Source organism: Stegostoma tigrinum, chromosome 25 (genome assembly GCF_030684315.1).
Source record: "Stegostoma tigrinum isolate sSteTig4 chromosome 25, sSteTig4.hap1, whole genome shotgun sequence".
NCBI classification, from domain to species: Eukaryota; Metazoa; Chordata; class Chondrichthyes; order Orectolobiformes; family Stegostomatidae; genus Stegostoma; species Stegostoma tigrinum.
The window spans coordinates 11,685,702-11,709,084 of record NC_081378.1 but is presented as its reverse complement, the minus strand read 5'-3'; the positions used below and the strand labels follow the sequence as shown (position 1 = coordinate 11,709,084).

Here is a 23,383-nt window from a genome sequence, read left to right as displayed (position 1 = left end):
AACTGCAAAAAATTGAAGTTTCATACACCTAATAATGAAACAGCTCTAATTATAAACTGAACTCAAATTTCAGCACTTCCTATTAAAGATGAGCACATAGAATTGTGGCCAAATTGAAATGTGAATGTTCTGGGATAATTTAGTACTTAACGTTATTATTAAATTCTTTTCAGATTTGTTTGCATCAGTGATATGTATGTCCCAACTGACATGGGAACTGAAAGCCAGGTAGGAATATGATATAACATCATTACATTCTGGAATCAAATTTTGAATTGTGAAGTGGTTGTTTAGCCACTGAAACTAAAGGTTCATAGTTTCTGGCAACTGAAGTGCTCACCACTAGATCATTATTGATAATTCTTGTATGATTTCAGTTTGGTCTTGAGGCAACATAAAGTTTGGAGATTGAACTTGACTCCACTTTTGGAGCAGTCATTGTTGAGATTCTGAATATAGTGATGTGGGAAAGATGGTTGTAAGTTTGGGAGGCAACAGGCTTAGGTTCTTGAGGCAATGCATTGGGGACAGTAGTTTTCATTAGAGTTCCACTTTTTTCGAAAAGTGGCTGGGGCAGTGGGACATCTTAAAATCAGGGAGGCTCTACCTGTGTAGAAATTACCATTTATGGTACTAGCTAGCATGGTGGCCAAGAAGAAAAGCTGTCCAGTGGGAATGAGGCAACACAAGCCACGTATTGTGGTTATGGTGAATTCAAAAAGTATGCAGAGAGCTCATTGTGCATTCAAGGTTTTGACAACAGGAAAACCGTTTGAGGAAATTTGGTTGCCATTTTCACCCTCCATTGCGAAGATAGTTGAACAAGGGACCTCAGTCAGCTGACAAATATTAGTTAAATGAGATTGAACAGTGTGCAGAGGAAAGCTTTTAAGGAGGTACTTGGAACTGTAGAGCAGCATTTGCATTTCAACATTAGTATGATCACTTTTTTAAAAGCAGGGTTGATCTAGATTTTGTAGTTTTCTGGTCCAGCTTGATCTGGTGTTGTATTGTTGTGCCCTCCTATCCTTTTCCCATTTGGCAAGATCATGCTCATGTGAGACTTTACTGCACCCCCGCCCCGCCCCGCCCCGCCCCGCGCGCAATGGTTGACGTTTGCAGGAGCAGAGGCATGAAAAGTAGATTAGAATTTTGAGCAGATTGATAATTACAGACCTCAAACGTGTAGACATTGATTCTCTTATGCTGCCTGGGGATGAAGATGGAGCCAAGGTTAGATCATTTGGTGTGGTTTATCAGAGGTAATTGATAGAAATCCACTGGCTGCAACAGCCAACCTACTTCAATTGATTCAGACCTAGATAATACGGAGAGGTGCTCTATAGTTTAGTTAACAGGTTCCATTTAAGTAATCAGAAAACAGCCATGCAGCAAAATCACTTCTGAATTAACTGGTTACTTTTATCTTGCAACAGATTTTCATTTCAAGAACATACGATGCAACCACCCACTTTGAGACCACTTGTGATGACATTAAAGATATTTACAGGAGGATGATGGGGGTTGAGTTTGACTTTGAAGAAATGAAGCGGAAGCAGAATGATATCTTTGGAGAGGATGAGCAGCATGAATCTTCAAAGTAAACCCCCCACCCCCAAGTACCGCACCTCATTGGCTGATTCAGTATGGGTCTCATTAAGGAAATGAATGAGCACTGCAGAAAAGGAAGTTAGTATTGTGGGTCCTGCTTATTTTTAAATCGCGTCTTCAAGATCCTGACAAGTATTGCACTGATTCTAGATGGAAACCCCATCAATTATCTTTGGCATCATGTGTAAATTTTGCTGATATCTAGGGGTATTGTCCAAAGACAACTTTACTGATGCCTGATAGGGTTTTGGAGGTGGCGCATTGGGGTTGGGGGGAAGCGGCAGGCATTTGGAAAGCCAGGACGCAATTCAGATGCATTCTTTGCTGTAAACGTGGAAAACTGTAAAAATGCTAAATCAATATTACATTTTTGTGGAAGTATTTACTGCCATCTGCTTTAATATCAGCTCTTACATTTAATGGGTTCAAAGTTCATTTCATTTGTGTAATCAACTAACAGTTTATGATGGATTGATTCTATGTAGAACTGCAACTTCACAATAAAAACATGTATGTATACCACTGGCCATTTATAAATATCATAGACACTTGTATAATTTTTAATCTTGTTTACATTTCTGATGTTTCAGATAATTAGCTGACACCATTTAAGCTTCCTGCAGATCCAGCTAACTCTGCAGAAGAGTTCATGGAGGTAACCCTAGGTTTGGTTAAAGAATACCCTAATGTAACCTTGGGCAGTGAGTGGAAGTAAACCAAGCTTTTAAACTGAGTTATAAGCAATGTATATTAGCACCAACTTAAGAATTTTAGCCAAATGAAGAACCAATTTTCAAAGCAGATGGATGTGAATGCCTTCTCCGTCTCTAATTTGGAAGAATTGAACCAAATGCAGTGAAATGTCTTAAGCCTCGAAGTTCTGTGATGACCACTTGGCACGAAATGTCTTCTGTACTGGAAAGTTAGATGGTCTTCAAATAAACTGCTGTATGCATTTTGAATCTACCACTTTTTTTCAAGCTTTTTACTGAAATGCACATTGTTGGCCAGGATTGTAACAACTGATTTTTGCATTGGTTTTCGTGTAGATGTTTCATTGGGAATCAAATTTCCCACCTTCCTTCAATTCTGCCCAAATGGTTTTCTGACTCAACTGGTGCACACAACGTTAATCTGATTTTCAAAAGCAGCTAACATTTAGCCAATTAATTAATATTTTGAGTAGAATTGTCAGATCACATTTCATTTTCACTTGGGCAGGTTTAATGAACTCTAGATTGACACTAATAATATGATTCAACATCACTGGGTTAGCGTGCTGGAAATTGAGCTCCACTGTTCAGTTATCATGAAGAAATGTACACAATTGCCAAATTTAATTGCCTTTGACCCAGGTTGAGAAAGCATTGACCAGGTTTCTGTAGTTAACAAGACTTGCTGTTTGTACAAGTAAACCAACTCTAGCTGCAGTTATGTGAATTATCAGCATATAATTGCTGAGTAAAAGTCTAATGTCTATACATAGTGTGGGGGGCAGTAGTGGTGGTGGAAGGTGGAATGGGGGTAGAGGGAAAAACAAAGCAGTTCTATGTGCTCTTTTCAAAGGATTTGCTGATTTGATTCTTGTGCTGATCAGAACACTGCTGCTAGATCTTCCTTCTCCAGTTGCTTTCACTAGTTTGCATGAGGCACTTGGTGGCTGATTTCATACTCGCTATGACTTTTCATTAAGTCAGACTAACTGCAAGAAAATCCAACTGGTTTAACTTTGGTTAACTGATAACTCCAGACCTGGTGGAGCTCTATTGGCTTCTCTTCCTCTTGTTCACTGCTTTCAAACAGCCAAATAGCTTGGTGATCACAGGCCTTGTGCCTGCTAAAAGTGTTATTGATAACTGGTTACTCATCCACAAACCAGTTGCTACTTTTTGCTGGCTGAATCTCCACTTTTTTAATTTTGGTTCCAGCTTGTCTGACCTTTTTCAGCCAGCCGTGTTTGCAGTCAGTTTCAAGTTACTTGCTTTCCAAATATGCAATAATGCTTCAGTAAGTCTTGACTTTAAAGCAGCTCTTTTCTGCTTAGAAATGGAAAATCAAAGTTATAGAAAAATTAAAACACTCCACAGTAACTTTCTTTGAAGCAGCAGTTGTATAGATTTTAGATTTTAAAAATCTTTGGTATTTCAAATTGTCTGGATCATTCCTTTCATTTTACACTGCACCTTCCTGGCTGAAAGCAGAGAGGAGAAATTCTGGGAAGGTGATTGACATTATTGAAGTAAGCACATTGTTAATTCGGATTGGACCTGCTTGCTTGTTTTTCAGTTTCCAATCTGTTACTTCAATCTGGTGCTAAAGCTGAATACGTATATTCCAGCTGAAAGCTTGCATTTATAAGCTGTTTAAGCTGTTGCAAGCATGGCAATGTGAAGTTCCAATTGAAGGTAACACTGAGCCATTGTATGCACAAACATTCAGTATCTCTACCACATGCTCAACTACAATGTACTGTGGATTCGGATGCACTGTAGAAATTCAACAAGACTCCTTTTTAGACAGTACCATCTGAGCCCATGTCCACTGCCCTCTAGAAGGGTAAGGGAACATATCTGTTGGAACATTACAACCGATAATTTCCTATCTAAACCACTCATCATTCAGACTTTGAAATATAGTGTTAGAACTTATGTAACAGCATTGTAGGTGTTCCTGCACAAAATGGCCTCCAACAGTTCAAGGTGGCACTTCAAGGGCAACTAGGTGTATTCCTAATATCGCAAAAAATTTAAAAACTTTACATCCACTGCCTTTTTTGAAGAAGGAAATTCAGAATCTCATCCCAAGGAAGATCAAGTTCCAGTGGTAGGGAAGCCTTGATGTCTGGGGGATCTGCCTATTGCAGCCTTCATCTGCTATTGTACCCACTGATTACATGAATGCCTTCACCGTTACCATCAAGTAATGCAGGGCAGGGCAACCTAGGTAGAAGGCAATGAGCCAGAAAAAGTGGAGACAAAAGAATGCCTCAATGGTGATCCAGGCTATGGAGTTCACATGTTATAAAATGTCCAGCACATGGTGTCTTTCTAGACGTATTCAATTTTCCGTAAGTGCCTACACACAGGCACTGTGGTGAGAGGAGGTGGGAACAGGATTGAGAGATCTGCGAGCCTCTAGCTATGGGCTGGCATGTAGAACGTAGAACATTAGAGCACCAAACAGGCCCTTCGGCCCTCAATGTTGTGTCGACCTGTCATACCGATCGCAAGCCCATCTAACCTACACTATTCCGTGTATGTCCATATGCTTGTCCAATGATGACTTAAATGTACCTAAAGTAGGCAAATCTACTACTGTTGCAGGCAAAGCGTTCCATTCCCTTACTACTGAGTAAAGAAACTACCTCTGACATATGTCCTATATCTTTCACCCCTCCATTTAAAGCTATGCCCCCTTGTGCTCGCCGTCACCATCCTAGGAAAGTAGGTAGTAAGAGTTTGTTGTTTTTGCTCTTATGGGGATAGGTGTGTTTTGGCAGGTTGCTTCACCTTCCTTCAAGATCCACTCTGCTCACTCCACACAGGGAAGGGGCTAGAAGAGGTGCCTTAAAAATATTCTGTTGTGAACCTGGCTTTGAGGCCACATGGAGATGCGACTTACCTACCAGAGTAGAACTCAATCTCAGAACCTGGAATGTAAACTCACGGAGAAACTGCAGCATAATCAGCTAGAATGAAGAGCTGTGTATTAGGTTAGACACTTCATTGATTTCCAGTTCTACAGGAAAATGTGGTGTTTACCTCTTCTGCCGAAGAAATGCCAATGATTGACCCAGAACACGCAGAATTGGGTTCACTATTAAGAACAAGCTTGTCAACTGACTCTTGAGCTCCCTGTTAGTAACAACAATTACTTCATGACTCTGTTTACAACTTGCCAGGAACCAGCAGGCAATGGTTTGAGTACCTAAGCTCCAACCCTTGATGCCACAGATGAGTCCAAAGGAGGCTCCTATTCTGCCCTGGGACCATACTCTCCTAAGGAAGATTAAATTATTTTCCTTGTGGACTTCACTGCAAGGTTTGAAAGGATGCTCAACTCTAGAAAGGGAGGAATTAGAAATTGCAACTCTAATGGGATTCTCCTGTTCATCAAATGTGCAGAACACTAGCTGGTCATCACTGACACACTGTTCTGCCCAAAGGACAAGTTCAAGATTTCTTGGAGGCATCCACAATCAAGACATCATTGTTTGATCCCGAGACCTAAAGGATGTGCTCATTACGAAAGCAGTGACCAGTGCAGACAACTGTTGGATAGACTACTGACTCATTCACTCCTCGATGTCCATCAAATGCCACCAGAAGCAGCTGAAAGGAGAAAGTTCAGAGAAAAGCTCAACGTTGCACAGCCTCAAGAGCCAAGCAGACCAGTGTACTTAGCAATGTCTTCACCAAAATCTCCATAATTCATTTTAATGGAGCAGAGGAAATCTGGAAGGAGCTGAAGACAGCCATCATCTCATGAGTTGAAGAAACTGTTTTTGTTTTTGTTAGAAGAGCCACCAATACTGGTTCGACGAGAATGTCTTGGATGATACAGTCAGTCATCATTAATACGAAGAGGAAATCGATCCATGCCTGACCAGCCCACATCGCCAGACAGGCAACGAGAAGAGCTCAACAAACTAAGATGGTGTTATCAAGAAGAGCGAGGGGAAATGAAGAACCACGGTGGACTGAGAAAGCTAAGGAACTGCAACTCCTTGCTGACAATCTTGATACTCCGGGATTTCATCAGTTCCACCAAGGCAATATACAAATACAACACCCTTTCCCTCAAACTGCTCTGGAGTAAGGATGGTGTCCTTTTGAAAAACCGAGAAAATGTTGGCCCCTGATGGAGAGAGAGCATCATTGACAATTATGTCACAGTTTAGGAGACTTTTGAGGTCGCAATTGAGGAAATACGCATCAACGGTGATCTTGGACTCCCACCTAGAGTTGCAGAGGTTGACGGTTGTCATTTAGACACATGAATGGAAAAGTTTTTATAGGAGTAGACAGGATTCCAGTGGAGAGTTTCAAGTTTGGAGTGGAGCTTGCCCATCATTTCCATCAACTGTTCTGAACATCTGGGACAAAAAAATTCCCTGCTAATCTCAGGAATGCTGCCATTTCTACCCTCTGGAAGAAAAGAGACAAAGTGAACTCTAGGAACTACCATGGGATTTCCTTACTGTTCTTCACCAGGAAGATCAACATCAGCATCCTCGCTAGATACCTCCTCCCAGGCTCAGAGGAAGTCCTTCCTGAAAGCCAATGTGATTTCTAACCAGATTCTGGAAATGTGGACATGGGTTTTATTGTTTGACAACTCCAAGAGAAATGTCAGGAACAACAACAGCCACTCCACATGGCCTTCAGTTGGGGAGTGCTATGGAAAAGCCTGTTGAAGGCCAGCTATTCAATGAAATTCATTAACATTCCCTATCTCCACAATGACAAGATGTCAGCAATGGTCCTTACTGATTGTAATATGACAGAATCCATTTGAGATCAAGACCGGTCAAGCGGAGATCTCATTGCACCCACTTTGTTTTCCCACCTTCATGACCACAATTTTTGATCTTATCAACAATGTCCACATCACTGAGAAACTCATTTCCTACAGGGTAGGGGAACCCAGAACTAGAGGGCACAGGTTTAAGGTGAGAGGGGAAAGATTTAAAGGGGACGTAAAGGGCAAATTGGCTTGCTGAAAGAAGACAGAGGGTGGTAGTTGATGGGAAATGTTCATACTGGAGACCAGTTACTTGTGATGTACCGCAAGGGTCGGTGTTGGGTCCACTGCTGTTTGTCATTTTTATAAATGACCTGGATGAGGGCGTAGAAGGATGAGTTAGTAAATTTGCAGACGACACGAAGGTCGCTGGAATTGTGGACAGTGACAAAGGATGCTGTAGGTTGCAGAGAGATATAGATAAGCTGTAGAGCTGGGCTGAGAGGTGGCAAATGGAGTTTAACGCAGACAAGTGTGAGGTGATGCACTTTGGTAGGAGTAACCGGAAGTCAAAGTACAGGGCTAATGGTAAGATTCTTAGTAGTGTAGATGAGCAGAGAGATCTCAGTGTCCATGTACACAGATCCTTGAAAGTTGCTACCCAGGTTGACAGGGCTGTTAAGAAGGCATACAGCGTTTTAGCTTTTATTAATAGAGTGATCGAGTTCCGGAACCAAGAGGTTATGGTGAAGCTGTACAAAACTCTGGTGCGGCCCCACTTGGAGTATTGTGTAGAGTTCTGGTCACCACATTATAAGAAGGATGTGGAAGCTTTGGAAAGGGTGCAGAGGAGATTTACTAGGATGTTGCCTGGTATGGAGGGAAGGTCTTATGAGGAAAGGCTGAGGGACTTGAGGCTGTTTTCATTAGAGAGAAGAAGGTTGAGAGGTGACTTAATTGAGACCTATAGGATAATCATAGGGTGGATAGGGAGAGCCTTTTTCCTAGGACGGTGACAAAGGTGTCATCCACATAGCGGACCCAAAGTTTGGGTTGGATGATTGGCAGAGCTGTTTGTTCAAGTCTCTGCATTACTGCCTCTGCTAAGAACCCTGATATCGGAGATCCCATGGGTGTACTGTTGGTTTGTCTGTAGGTTTTGTTATTGAAAGTGAAGTGGGTGGTGAGGCATAGGTCCACTAGCTTGATGATGTTGTCCTTGCTGATGAGGTTGGTGATGTCTGGTGTATGTGTCTTCGGTTCTTCTAATAGTGTCGTCAGTGTTTCTTTAGCCAGGTTGATGTTGATGGATGTGAATAGGGCTGTTACGTCAAAGGAGACCATTATTTCATCCTCTTCTATCTTGGTGGATGATACCTTTGTCATCACTAAACAAAACAAATTAGAGGAAACCTTCAAGATCATCCATAATACCCTTTACTGGCATAACATTCACAAAAGAGGCGGAAAACAACAGCAAACTGCCATTCCTAGTTGTCACAGTAGAGCGAACAGCCAATGGGGAACTTCAAACCAGCGTCTACAGGCAAACAACACATACGGACCAAATACTGAACTACAGGAGCAACCATCCCAACACCCACAAACGAAGCTGCATTAGAACATTATTCCAATGAGCCACCACACACTGCAGCACAGAGGAACTACGCAGAGCAGAGGAAAATCACCTATACAGCGCATTCAAAAAGAATGGGTACCCTATGAACACAGTCCGCCGATTCCTCAGCAATAAAGCCAAACAAACAGACAAAACGGGACCAGAAACCTTAACCACTCGCCCCTACATCAAAGACATTTCCGAAATGACTGCCAGACTACTCGGACCTCTTGGCATCAGGGTAGCCCACAAACCCACCAACACATTAAAACAGCAGCTAATGAACTTAAAAGACCCGATTACAGACAACAAGCAAAACGAACGTCATCTACAAAATACCTTGCAAGAATTGTGACAAACACTACATTGGACAAACTGGCAGGGAGCTAGCCACCAGGATACATGAACATCAACTAGCCACAAAACGACATGACCCCCACTATCACTCGTATCCTTACATATTGATGAGGAAGGACACCACTTTGATTGGGACAACACATCCATCTTAGGACAAGCCAAACAGAGACATGCTCGAGAATTCCTAGAAGCATGGCATTCCAACCGGAATGCCATCAACAAACACATTGATTTGGAACCAATCTACCATCCCCTGAGTAAAAGAACAGGAAATGACATCAATGCAGGAAATGACATCACCAACCCAAGGAAACCTAACCAGATAAATGGAAAGTGGGACATAACACCAGCGCTTCGTCGGAGGCTCACTGATGATGTTACCTAGAATAGTGACGAAACGTCTGAAAACTAACCTTCCAGCTCAGCGAGCAATCTCACATCCAGAACCTCAACCTGAGCTACAAATCTTGTCTCAACTCGCTATCATTCTACTTTGTCAAATTCACTTTTACGCCAAACGTATGACCAAATTGGCATTTTGCAACTGATTGAACAATTTATTCAAAAGTGTAAATGTTCTTCCCACATTTGGCTGAACAAAACCAAATATTCAGTGTAGGTAAAACAGTTCCATTATAATTAAATAACTTTGCTAGTTAATCATTGATAAGTTGCTGGTGGATTTTTCATTCCAAACAGCATGACTTTACATTGATAAAACCAATTTGCGGTTAGAATCACTAATATTTCTTTGGCTCAATCACCTAATGAATTGGCCAATATCCTGCAGAAACCTTTTTGAGAGACCTTCTGGGTATCTTAGTCTTTTTGGTCTCAGTGTGAATTATTTTGAGAGCTTTGGAAGGATTCTCATGTGAGATCAGCAGGATTTACCACTGTATCTTACCACTGTCATCTCATTAACTACTTGCCTCTATAGTATCCTTCACAACTGAATACACTCCTAACTTACCACATGCCACTCGCAGAACAACTCGCCACTCAGCTGATAGCTACACAAGACTGGTGTCCCTTCACTCACCATCTTTGAAAGGCTGCGCTACACCAGGATAAATATTGGCATGACTCCCGCGTCACTGTAATGGCATAGCAGCCACGTTGCTTACTGCCTCCTGCATGCAACATAATTTTCACCCTTGTTGCTGTTTAACCAACTGACCAAATAGTTTACTTGTGCCTAGTTATGTCCCATGTAAACACTGTCCCTAAATCACCACTGCCCTGTGCCCAGTGCCAACTGGAGACTCGCAGCTTGCTCCAATAGAGGAACATCACTCACAGGCAAGCAATTGGATAATTCCAAACATGCACTTTTATTAAAGCCAGCAAATTGGAACAAAAACAAAATAAATTTGACCCCACAATGCAACTCAAATGACCAATGACTATTTTGTAATCCATGATGGTCTGCTACACCCAGCTCTCATTGATGGAGCCGGTGTCATGGGATCTATCTGATAGTCTGGGGACTGGATAATCCCAGGGCATATCGTGGGTCAGATGCAGAGGTTGTCATATGTATGGGCTTGCCGATGCCTGGCTGATCACAGTCCTGGGGCTTGACTGTTGATTTAAGAAAGGTGGTAAGAAAAAACCAAGGAAGTGTAGACTGGTGAGCCTGATATCAGTGGTTGTCAAGTTGTTGGAGGATATCCTGATGGACAGGATTTACATGTATTTGGGAAGGCAAGGACTGATTAGGGGTAGTCAACAAGGCTTTGTGTTTGGGAAATCATGCCTCACCAACTTGAGTTTTTTGAAGAAATAACAAAGAGATTTGATGAGGGCAGAGTGGTGGATGTGATCTATGTGGACTTCAGTAAAGTGTTCAACAAGGTTCCTCATGGTAGATTGGTTAGCAAGATTAGATCACGTGGTACACAGGTAGAACTAGCTGTTTGGATACAGAACTGGCTTAAAAGTGGAAAGCAGAGGGTGATGGTGGATGGTTACTTTTCAGACTGGAGGCCTGTGACCTGCAGTGTGCCACAAGGATCAGTTCTGGGTCCACTGCTTTTTGTCATTTATATAAAAGATTTGAATGTGAAAGTAGGAGGTGTGGTTAGTAAGTTTGCAGAAGACACTAAATTTGGAGGTATAGTGAACAGCAAATAAGTTTACCTCAGAATACAACGGGATCTTGATCAGAAGGCCCAATGGTCTGAGGAGTGGCAGATGGAGTGCAATTTAGATAAGTGTGAGGTGCTGCACATTGGAAAGGCAAGTCAGGGCAGCACCTATTTACTTAATGGTAAGGTCCTGGGCACTGTTGCTGAACAAACTACAGGTTCATAGTGCATTGAAAGTGGAGTAGCAGATAGACAGGATAGTGAAGAAGGTGTTTGGTAAGCTTGCCTTTGTCGATCAGGACATTGAGTAGGGGAGTTAGGAGGTCATGTAGCTGCACAGGATATTGGTTAGACCACTTTTGGAGTATTGCACGCAATCCTGGTCTCCCTCCTTGCTGAAGGATGTTAATGTTCATTAAGGATTTACGTGAATGTTGCCAGGCTTGGAGGGTTTAAGCAACAGGGAGAGGCTGAATAGACTGGGGCTATTTTCCCTATTGCAGCGGAGGCTGAGGGGTGACCTTGTAGAAGCTTATAAAACCATGAGGGGCATGGATAGGGTAAATAGACAACGTCTTTTACCCAGGGTGGGGGAGTCCAAAACTAGGGGGCATAGATTTAACGTGAGAGGGGTAAGATCTAAAAAGGGACCTAAGGGGCAACCTTTTCACACAGAGGATGGTGCGTGTATGGAATCAACTGCCAGAGGAAGTGGTAGAGGCTGGTGTAATTACAATATTTAAAAGGCATCTGGACAAGTATATGAATATGAAGGGTTTAGAGGGATATGGGCCAAGCTACAGCAAATGGGACAAGATTTCTATAGGATATCTGGTCGGCATGGACAAGTTGAACTGAAGGGTCTGTTTCCATGCTGTATATCTCTATGGCTGTGTGATTGTTCAGGAAGCGACAGGGTACCTGCAGGTGCAAAAGAGAAATTATTGCCTAAAGAGCCTGGGCAGTCAAGGCTGGTGGGCAAAACAGAGGCATTGAAGAGATAACACAAGGACAGTGGCAGGAAACACTGAAGATTTATTGGGTTGGAGGGTGGTATGCAAATCCGCATTAGACAGCATGGTGGGCAGTTGGATGAGAGAGAAGGGCAGGCAGCTGGGCATTATTAGGGTGAAATATTGCAGCTTAGAGGGCAGGGAGGACAGTCAGAGATGAAGGTCAATATGATGCTGCCAGACCTGCTGAATTTCTCCGGAATACTCTTCCAGATTTGCAACATCTGCACAGTATTGTGCTTTTATTAATGAGGTGAGTTGGGTCATTAATAAAGGATTTAACAAAGTATAATGATATATGATTGGTAACTCACTACTGCCTAGCGAGAAATTAACCTTTCCATTTGGCAAAAGCATTTTAAAAAAAGGAAGAATATGCTCCTGACATCGATAAACCTTGTCAGACTTCTTATCTGAATGTGCCACAAATGTTGCTGTAGCCCACTTCACTCAGACCTCGATAAGATTCTGTCCCGACTTTCTAATGTCTGCCGAAGTACACCAGGTATCAAATACATCTGCCTGACTGGTGATCAATTCCCATGCCTGCTGCTTTTTGTTTTCATTTGATGATCAGATGTAGTTCAAACCTAAGAAAAGCATGCGGTTCTCCATAGCACTACCCCACCTGCTGTCAGGCTTCATTGCTATCTGGGCTTAGTACCTTGGAGATGCTTTGTCTTCTCAAAATCATGATCTTTTGATCAGCTTTTTCAAACCCATACTTGACAAATATAATTCTCTGATAAATTTCTCTGCTCTGCAGTGATGAAATGTCATATATAGAGTTTTGAATTTAAAATAGTGGCATATGATTTGCTTACTTTTCAAAAAGGTCAGGTCATCCTTCCAAAACTGAAGAACTGATCATTGGCATCAGAAAGAAAGGAGGAGTGTATTTCCATCTACATCAACGGAACTGAGGTTGAGAGGGTGAAGAGCATTAAGTTCCTCAGAGTGACGATAACCAACAACCTGTCCTGGATTCCCATGTAGATGTGACAGTTCAGAAGGGACAACAATGCCTCCTCTTCCTCAGGCAGCTCAGGAAATTTGGCATGTCTATAATGCCCCTCCACTAACTTCTACAGATGCACCATTGAAAGCATACTGTCCAGGTGCATAATGGCCTGATATGGCAATTGTTCTGCCCAGGACCATAAGAAACTACAGAAGGTGGTGTGCACATCACGGAAGGCGACCTTCCATCCATGGATTCTAGTTACAGAGCTTGCTGCCACGGAAAGGCATCCAACATCATCAAGGACCCATCACACCCCAATAACAATCTCCTACAACCTCTTCCATCAGAAGCCTGAACACGTGCACCAGCAGGTTCATGAACAGCTTATTTCCAGGTGTAATCAGAATGATGAATGGACTCTCTAGCCTCAAATAATGCTGGTCTTGCTAATGTTCATCTCACCTAGCACATGCCCTGTGTAATGTAACCTGTATGCTTCTATCTGTATCAGAGATAATGGGAGTCGGTGGGCTTGAAGCGGACATCAGTTTTTAGCTGGTTAATCCACTTCACCAACACCTTCCACCCCAACCTCAAGTTCACCTGGGCCATCTCCAGCACATCCCTCACCTTCCTGGACCCCTCAGTCTCCATCTCAGGGAACCAGCTAGAAACTGATGTCCACTTCAAGCCCACCGATTCCCACAGCTACCTAGAATACACCTCCTCCCACCTAAGCCCCTGCAAAAATTCCATCCCCTATTCCCAATTCCTTTGCCTCTGCCGCATCTGCTCCCAGGATGAGGCATTCCACTCCCGCACATCCCAAATGGCCGCGTTCTTCAAGGGCTGCAACATCCCCCCCCCCCCCCGCCCCCCGCCACCCCCACAGTGGTTGAGAACGCCCTTGACCGTGTCTCCCGCATTTCCCGCCACACATCCCTCATACCCCGCCCCCGCCACAACCGCCCGAAGAGAATCCCTCTCGTCCTCACGTACCACCCCACCAACCTCCGGATACAACACATCATCCTCCGACACTTCCGCCATCTACAATCCAACCCTGTCACCCAAGACATTTTTTCATCCCCTCCCTTGTCTGCCTTCCGGAGAGACCACTCTCTCCGTGACTCCCTTGTTTGCTCCACACTCCCCTCCAACCCCACCAAACCTAGCACCTTCCCCTGCAACCGCAGGAAGCGCTACACTTGCCTCCACACCTCCTCCCTCGCCCCCATCCCAGGCCCCTAGATGACTTTCCATATTAAGCAGATGTTCAACTGCACATCTGCCAATGTATGTGGTTTCCTCTACATTGGGGAAACCAAGCGGAGGCTTGGGGACTGCTTTGCAGAACACCTCCGCTCGGTTCACAATAAACAACTGCATCTCCCAGTTGCAAACCATTTCAACTCCCCCTCCCATTCCTTAGATGACATGTCCATCATGGGACTCCTGCAGTGCCACAATAATGCCACCCGAAGGTTGCAGGAACGGCAACTCATATTCCGCTTGGGAAACCTGCAGCCCAATGGTATCAATGTGGACTTCACAAGCTTCAAAATCCCCCCTTCCCCCACCGCATCCCAAAACCAGCCCAGCTACCAACCTCATCCCGATTCCTTGACCTGTCCATCCTCCCGTGACTGACGTATCCCCTCCTCACCTATACTGTCCTCTCCACCTATCTTCTCCTCTATCCATCTTCGGTCCGCCTCCCCCTCTCCCTATTTATTTCAAAACCCTCTCCCCATCCCCCTCTCTGATGAAGGGCCTAGGCCCGAAACGTCAGCTTTTGTGCTCCTGAGATGCTGCTTGGCCTGCTGTGTTCATCCAGCTTCACACTTTGTTATCCTGCTTCTATCTGTATTCTTGATCTGTACATCGATTGCTTACTATGATCTGCCTGTACTGCTTGTAAACAAAGCTTGACACTGTATTTTCATGTGATAATAAATCAGTCAATCAGAACATTGACCAAATCTATTATGTGCCAGCAAACAGGGATCCCTGAGGAAGTTGTTGGTTAGTTTTTGTACTGCAATACTTTATGACAGTGAAAAGTCAGTGTCATTAGTTTGTATTTTTTGTTCATGAATATCAAAAACTAATTTTTGCTTCGGAAAATTTGGAGGTTAAAGGTTTTTGAGCAGTTCAGAGGACATTTGACTGGGGTCAGAACAAGATATAATTTTTCTCATTTTCTAGAAATCTAGGACAATTCAGGGAAAGCACAGATTACTCCACAGAAAGATTAGTTTGTACAACTTCCAGGGCAACAGCCCAGGACTACATGGTTACAATCTACAGGTTACACAAAGTTGTGTAAATCTGAGTTCTCAGTTTTGAATTTCAACACTCACAGGTGCAAATTTAGGAGAATCAGTTTCATCAAACTTAAAGATCTGATATAGGGAAGTAATTTCTCTGGAATTGAATTGCTGTAAAGTGATGGCGTTGGGAATATGAGACTTGGTTTCGCTGTGTTTGATGGTCTTTTAAACTGTCTTCTACATGATATGTTTGTTTCTCTTTCCTATTTTCTGTAATAAATTGCTGCTCAGTTATTAAAGAAACTCTGCAGCTTTGTGTGATTTAGTTAAAATTTTAAAAACTGAGCAATCAAGCAGGCTTAATTCTGGCATCTGTCTTATCCAGCAATAACATCAGCTGGGATCACAACACCGAAGAATAAAGTTTAAAATCTAACACACATTTTGTAGGTTGATTAACCTGTCATTCAAATGCGAATACAGGGTGCATCAATCTTTGATAAACGTGTGGTATTTTTCTCCATGAGAACTTGTTGGCATTAACGAGGCAGATGGCAGTAAGTAAAGATATAGGTAAAAGACGATAGATATAACAATTCCAGGATATCTGTCTTTGCTGAACCATCATGGAAGGTTGGTTTTAAAAATATGATATAATAGCAATGGTGAGGTTTTTTTTTCCCATGGGATGAGGGCATCACTGGCTAAGCCAACATTTATTGCCCTTCTCTAACTATCCAGAGGGCAGTTCAGAGTCAATCACATTGCTGTGGGTCTGAAGTCACATATAGGCCAGACCAGGTAAGGATGGCAGTTTCTGTCCATAAAGGACATTAGTGAACCAAGTGGATTTTTCCAGCAATCAAATGATTTCATAGTTATTCAGACTCCTAATGGCAGATTTTTAAAAACTGAATGCAAATTCTACCCTCTGCTGTGGAAGGATTCAAACCTAGGTCCCCAGGACATTACTTGGGTCACCGGATTAACAGCCAAGTGATAATACCATCAGGCCATCGCCTCCTGCGCACCTTGCAGTCTTCAGCTGAACTTTACATTGTCCAACTTACAGGTCATTGTTCAGTTTCTTAATGACAAAAGAAAAACTGCAAAAAAAACTTCTATAAAACCAAATTTTGAAAATATTTTAACAAAACATAGTGTCAAATGTAATGTTGCTGTTTTTGAAATACAGAAATAATCTTTATTTTGACACTGATTAAATATATACAAATAAATACAAAAATATAGTAAACTTCAGTTCTCTTGAATTGACAGAAGTTAATGTAGTCTGAATGGGATGTAAAAATTACATCTTGATGTATTAAAAAATGAAAATTGATCAAATGTGGCAGCAATATACCACTTTGACAATTCTGTGACATGTCCCATAACCAGTAATGCATTTCCTATTTTGATGTTTGCAAGTATTTATATCATTCAAAAATAAACCTGGAGCAGGTTTCTGTGTTGTTTTCCATTCAGTTTGTCTGTTGACTTTAGTTACATATTTGAAATGGGAGGATTGAATGGGAGGAGTGAATGATACAAAATTGAACTCATGGAGTTCATCTGTTAGCCAAAATTATGTCAGATACATAGACTCCTAAAGAAAAAGAACTAATCATAAATCACTCTAAAAACTGTGAACACTGCTCCAAATCAGTGTATGTTTTGGTAAAGTATGTGTTGCGAAAACAAACTATTTCCTAGTGTTTTATTAGATGAGGTAGATTGCTACCCATTAGGTTGAGATTTATTTCCTCAAATGAGGATTACATTTTGCAAAATGTTAGTGAGCCAGGATATTAAAAGCAGATAAGATTGGAGGAAAACAGGATTGACCTGAAAAAGTACAATCTGAATCCCCAACTACAAGTCAGTTTCAGTTCTTCCGTGTGTTGAATGCAAAAAAAAACTGGACCTGTTGAGCTTTCTATTCCTGATGGGTTGATAGCTGCTCAGACTAAAATACTGTTTAAACAGAGGAAGGGGTTCTGTGAGCGTCTGCAAGAACTTCCTACCATCAGCGGTAAACTGGTCTGTACAGTTTGAGCATCAGAAAGCACTGTATGATTGCTCCTTCCCTTTGCTGACCTCATGGGAAATGAACTTCAGGAAATTTGGAGTGCAAGTTGAACTTTTAGACAGTGAGAAATAAGCCTGTTGGCCCTGTCACTAACAGGATTTGCTGTCAGCCAGAGCATCCAATTAGGTTTCCCAAATTTCATTGGAAGTGTTCAGCCAATTAATTGCTAAAACCCAGACTCAGAAAAAGAACTCACTCATGGCAGCATGCTTGGAAAAGAGGTAAGTCATAGAAAAACTACTGAGAACACAAGAGGTAGAAAACATACAGAAGGGGGTCTGTTGATCTCTCTGCCAAACGCAAAACTTGGATTCTGATCCTCCTACGCATAGGTTCTTTAATCAGGCCGTCGTGAGTTGAAAGAAATTTCTTTGGCCTTTTTTGGTGGAGGTCAAAGACAGGATGTCGAGATTTGGAAGGCTTCTTTTTCTTGCCCCACTCCCCTCCCACCCACCCTCCCCACCTCCGATCGCACGTTTGATGTACGGATCATAATCAGAACAAGCTGGATGGCATTTGCAAATTCTGATTGACTTTATTCTTCCCATAGGGTGGCTCCAACTGGATCTCCGAGTAGTGTCCTCCTTCTGTCATATGAGCTAGAAAGAATGCAACAAAGCCAGTGTTATCTCTGTTCTATTTTATACACAATATCATTTTACACTTCTCGAGTATGTTCATGAAAGCATTAGCATTTTGAACAAGCTGTTTTCAACATCACAGATGCGTCCAGTTCGGATTACAAGAACTTGCACATGTTATAAACCGCTACAGGCTATCTGAACCTATCAAAGACAACAAAACTCTTGCTAACACTCAATAGATCTTAACGCTTTCAGCAGGCCATCACAAAACAATAGGTCAAATGACTTCTTTCTGTATGGGAGGGTTCAATGTTCAATATTTTGAAGAGATCAGGGCTCTGCAGGTGATTCAATCTGGGAAAATGCCTTTTAATTTGCCTTGATGTTTTGTACAAACTTCAAAGAAAAATGAAGTGTAACCAATTGGCAAATCTTTGTACCCAGAATCTTTATCAAATCATTAAATAATTCAAAACTGCCATTAAATAGAGAAAATAAGTTCACAGGAATGTTCAATGTCAATATTAGAAATGCAAGTCCCTTTTAGACAGGTCAACTCCAGAATTGATCAAGGGCTGGTAGTGCTTGTTGGATTTTTGCATTTAAGAGTAGAGCTCTAGAAGAACTCTTTCGGCACAGGGGTAGTGTTCCTACCTCTGAACCAAAAAACTTGGGTTCAAGTCCCACAAGTTCCAGTGGTGTGTAAAATATCTCTGAACAGGTTGATTAGAAAATATCTTAACAGCTGAGTTCTGATTAGAATGATTTAATGGTGGGCTTACAAAAAAAAAATACAAAGTCGTAGCGTTCTTCTCCAAGCTTTCAGAGGGAGGTGGGTACCACACGAGCTGGAGTGCATTACTTCCAACTCCATTTTGATTTAGCTCCTCCCATTTCCCCTGCCCTCCTTTAACTTTTCTCACTGTAACACTGCTGGGCAGCCACAGAGTCAGAGGTTGTGCAGCGTGGAAACAGCCGCTTTGGTCCAACCAGTCCACAGTGACCATAATCCCAAATCCCTCCAAACCTTTCCTAATCGTGAACTTATCCAAACATCTTTTAAATGCTGTTACTAACTGCATCCAATTTCTCTGGCAGTTCATTCCACATACAAACCACTGTAAAAACAAAAGTTGACCCTCATGACCTCTTTAAATCTTTCTCCTCATCTTAAAAAAGTATGCCCCCTAGCTTTAGATTCAGAGGTCTACAGCATGGAAACAGGCCCTGCAGCCCAACTTGCCCATGCTGCCGGTTTTCACAGTTAATCTAGTCCCATTTGCCTGCTTTTGGTACATACCCCTCCACACCTATCCATCCATGTACCTGTCTAAATGTTCCTTAAAATGACAAAATTGTACTCGTTTCCACCACTACCTCTGGCAGCCTGTTCCAGGCACTCACCACTCTGAGAAAAATTGCCCCTCTGGACTCTTGTGTCTCTCCCCTCTCACCTTAAACTTATGCTCTCTAGTTTTAGACTCCCCTACCATGTGGAAAAGCTGTTGACTATCTAACCTATCTATGCCTCTCACAATTTTACAGACCTTTATAAAGATGCCCCTCAGTTTCCTACATTCCAGGAGAAAAAGTCCCAGCCTGTCCAACCTCTCCTTATAACTCAAACCTTTCAGTCCAGGTAATATCCTAGTAACTTGTTTCTGCGTTCTTTCTAGTTTAATAATATCATTTCTATAGCAGGACAATCAGACCTGCAGACAGTACTCCAAATATGGCCTCACATTACCTTGTACATCTGTAATAAGATGGCCCAACTCGTATACTCAATGCTCCGACCAATGAAAGCAAGCATGTCAAAAACCTTCTTCATCACACTGTCTAGCTCTCACTTCACTTTGAACAAGCTGTGAACCGTATCCCTAGATATCTTTGTTTTATAATGCTCCCAAAGGCCCTAGAATTGACTGTGGAGGTCCTGCCCTGGTTTGACCCTCTGAAATGCAACACCTTGCATTTATCCTGTCATGGACTCGAGAAATATATAGCAAGGAACAGAACCTTCAATCCCACTTGTCCATGCCAAATAGACTTCTTAAATTAATCCAGTCCCATTTGCCAACATTTAGCCCATACCCCTCTAAACCCTTCCTATTCATGTACCCAACCAAATGCCTTTTAAATGAAATTGTACCAACTTGTACCATTTTCTCTGGCAGCTCACTCCATAGACACTCTGTATGAAAACATTGCCCCTTAGGTCCTTTTAAAATCTTTCCCCTCTCACTTTAAACCTATGCCCTCTAGTTCTGAGCTCCCCCACCCTGGGGAAAAGACCTTGGTTATTCACCCTATGTCCCTCATAGTTTTATAAACCTGTATAAGGTCAGCCCTCAGCCTCCAACACTCAAGGGAAAGTAGTCCCAGCCCATTCAATCTCACCCTATATCTCAAACCCACCAACCCTGGCAAAATCCTTGTCAATCTTTTCTGAACCCTTTCAAGTTTAGCAACATCTTTCCTACAGCAGGGAGACCAGAACTGCACATGGTATTCCAAAAGTGGCCTAATCAATATCCTGTACAGCTGCAACATGACCTCCTGACTCCTACATCTAAATTAAACTCCACCTGCCATTCTTCAGCCCACCAGCCCAGTTGATCAAGATAACAGTCACATGATACCCTAATTACTTTGTTAATGGCATATATCCTCCACCCTTGTCTGTAAGGACCACTGAGTTCCATCATGCTTACTTCCACCTTTAGGTCTCTATAGGATCATACTTGATGTTTATTCAGCATATCCCACCTCCTTTCTTCCTTGTCCCTTGATAGACACTTGCTTTGTTCATATTGTTCTGTGAATTACTCCCCACCTTGGGCTGGTTCATGTCTGGTTGCTTAATTGCACGATGCTCACTTAGAGAAAAACTGGGTGGGTGTTCACTTGTAGGTTACACAGGTCACGTAACCTTTGGAGAAATGGAACTTGGATTATTTTGACAGACACGCTGACAGCAGGTCGATTTGGGTTAAAAGGTAACTGCTTCACAGCAGCTTTTGTAGTTAGGTTACAGATTTTCACAAAACATGAGAAGGGGCAGAATTTCTTCTCTCGGGGGGGTAGTAAAACTGTGGAATTCTTTAAAAACATGAGAACTATAAGTTAAAGTAGGCCATTCAGCCCATAGGCCTGCTCCATCATACAATAAAATCATGACTGATCTCAACTTGCCTCAACTCCAGTTCCCTGCTTACACCCCACAAGCCTTTAGCCCATCACTAGTGAAAAATCTCTCCCCTGCTTAAATTCATTGTCACAGTGTCCACTGTACTCCGGGGTAGCAAATTCCACTCTCCTTGGAGAGTAGCAATTTCTTGTCAAATTAGTTTTAAACCTGCCACCCCTTAGCCTAACACTATGACCTCTCATTCTAGATCGCCCTGCAGGGGGTAACAGCTGCTTTACATCTATTGGGTCAATCCTCTTTACCGGAGGAATGTTGGAGGTAAGGTCATTAAGTATAGTCAAGGATGTGATAGTCAAATTTTTAAATCAGTAAGGGCATCAAGGGTTATGGGGAAAAGGCGGGAAAGTGGAATTAGTTTGGTGGTGAGTGCTTAAAATATATATTAATTTTTTTAGAAAAAGTACTCAGTTTTTCCCCAGTGGGATTGCTTCTGGACAGGGAAAGGGTTAAAAAAAAATACAGCAAAGTCTTTTGTGTTGTAAGTAAACAAAAATAAGAAAGAGCAGTGTTCTTTGAAAAAAGAAGCATTTTTAAAGGTTGGGACTGCAGTGAGTGGACTGCATCATTTACATCTATAACATTAATCTAATTTAGTTCTCTCTGCTGGTTCCACATCTTTTTGCTTTTTGTTATTGTTAGTTATTTAATTAATTTGACGATAGGGTGATTAAGCGCTGGGTTTACAAAATCAAAAGAACAGAGCACTTTAGGATGAGGTGCATTCTCTCATCCTTCAAAATTATTTTCATTTAGTTCCCTCATAGGGAAGTCGTGAAGTTCCTCATTGTGGCTTTTTCTTGTCATTGTCATATTGTACCTGGTAGGCAGTAGTCACTGTTGCTAATCGTTAATTTGATGAATGCATGGTGGGTGTTTAAAATTATAAGAAAACAAAAATCAGAGTTCTCAGGTGATGGAGTGGATTATCTACAGTCATAGTCATACAGCACAGAAACAGACCCTTTGGTCCAACCAATCCATGCTGATCATAATTCCAAACTAAACTAGTCCCAATTGCCTGCACCTGGCTCATATCACGCCAAACATTTGTTATTTATGGACTTATCGAAATGTCTTTTAAATGTTGTAACTGTATCTGCATCCACCACTTCCTCCTATTCACCACTCCCCGCTCCCAGTCTGACTTAGTTCCCTCTCATTTCCCCAAAGCTTTTGAGTTTTGCTAGCGTAATCTGATTATTGGGTGATTTGTTAAATTGGTGGCGGCTTCTTAATATTAAAAGATGGTTTTTCCCTCTGGCTGGTGGATTGGCTACGAAGAAGAGAGCAGAGTTCTTCCCTGGTGAGGTCTTGGTTTTAGGGGAAGGGTTCAGAAGGTCAGGGTGGAAACTGATGTGTGTAAAACTATAGATTTACAACAGATCTATTTGAAAATCTTTTGCTGCCTAATTCAACATATGGACCTTGGTGTATTACACACTCAAAAGATATGTAAAGTGAAGCACCCTTTGTTAAGATCTGACAGCTTTAGAAGGGAAAAATCAAAATTCATAATTGATTTAGAACATAGAACATAGAACAGTACAGCACAGAACAGGCCCTTCAGCCCACAATGTTGTGCCGACCATTGATCCTCATGTATGCACCCTCAAATTTCTGTGACCAAATGCATGTCCAGCAGTCTCTTAAATGACCCCAATGACCTTGCTTCCACAACTGCTGCTGGCAACGCATTCCATGCTCTCACAACTCTCTGTGTAAAGAACCCGCCTCTGACATCCCCTCTATACTTCCCTCCAACCAGCTTAAAACTATGACCCCTCGTGCTAGCCATTTCTGCCCTGGGAAACAGTCTCTGGCTATCAAGTCTGTCTATGCCTCCATGATTTATAACATGACAGACAGTCAAAGCCTTTAGCCAGCAGATACCCCTAGACATCAGGCTTCTCGCCTCAGTGATAAGGTAGGTGAGAAGTAAACACCAGCTTGTCTCTCCCAAGCCAAGGCAAAAATAAATAAAGGTGTAATAATTCAGGAAACCTGACTGAAAAAGAACACCGTTTATTGTTGAACACTAAAATAGAGCCACTGCTCTGTTTAATTTCTCTTACATCTCCAGAAGTGCTATCACACACAACGGAACGATTCT

General features: G+C 42.2%; 2 protein-coding genes across 5 annotated transcripts in view; one reads left to right on the top strand and one right to left on the bottom strand.

Moving 5' to 3' along the window:
- gdi2 (GDP dissociation inhibitor 2) overlaps positions 1-2,577 on the top strand; it is a 36,760-nt gene extending 34,183 nt beyond the window's left edge. Inside the window, exons 10-11 of the mRNA XM_048554104.2 lie at positions 174-228; positions 1,437-2,577. Of these exons, the coding sequence (XP_048410061.1) occupies positions 174-228; positions 1,437-1,604 (223 nt within the window). The 3' untranslated portion in view covers positions 1,605-2,577. The remainder of the gene's footprint in view (positions 1-173; positions 229-1,436) is intronic.
- Positions 2,578-17,941: 15,364 nt separating this feature from the next.
- The window catches only part of LOC125463155 (protein TASOR 2-like), a 109,731-nt gene continuing 104,289 nt past the window's right edge, over positions 17,942-23,383 (bottom strand). For all 4 annotated transcript variants that reach the window (XM_048553985.2, XM_048553982.2, XM_048553984.2 and 1 more), the window contains one exon: positions 17,942-18,077. In XM_048553985.2, coding sequence (XP_048409942.2) covers positions 17,974-18,077 — 104 coding nt within the window. In that variant the 3' untranslated portion in view covers positions 17,942-17,973. The remainder of the gene's footprint in view (positions 18,078-23,383) is intronic.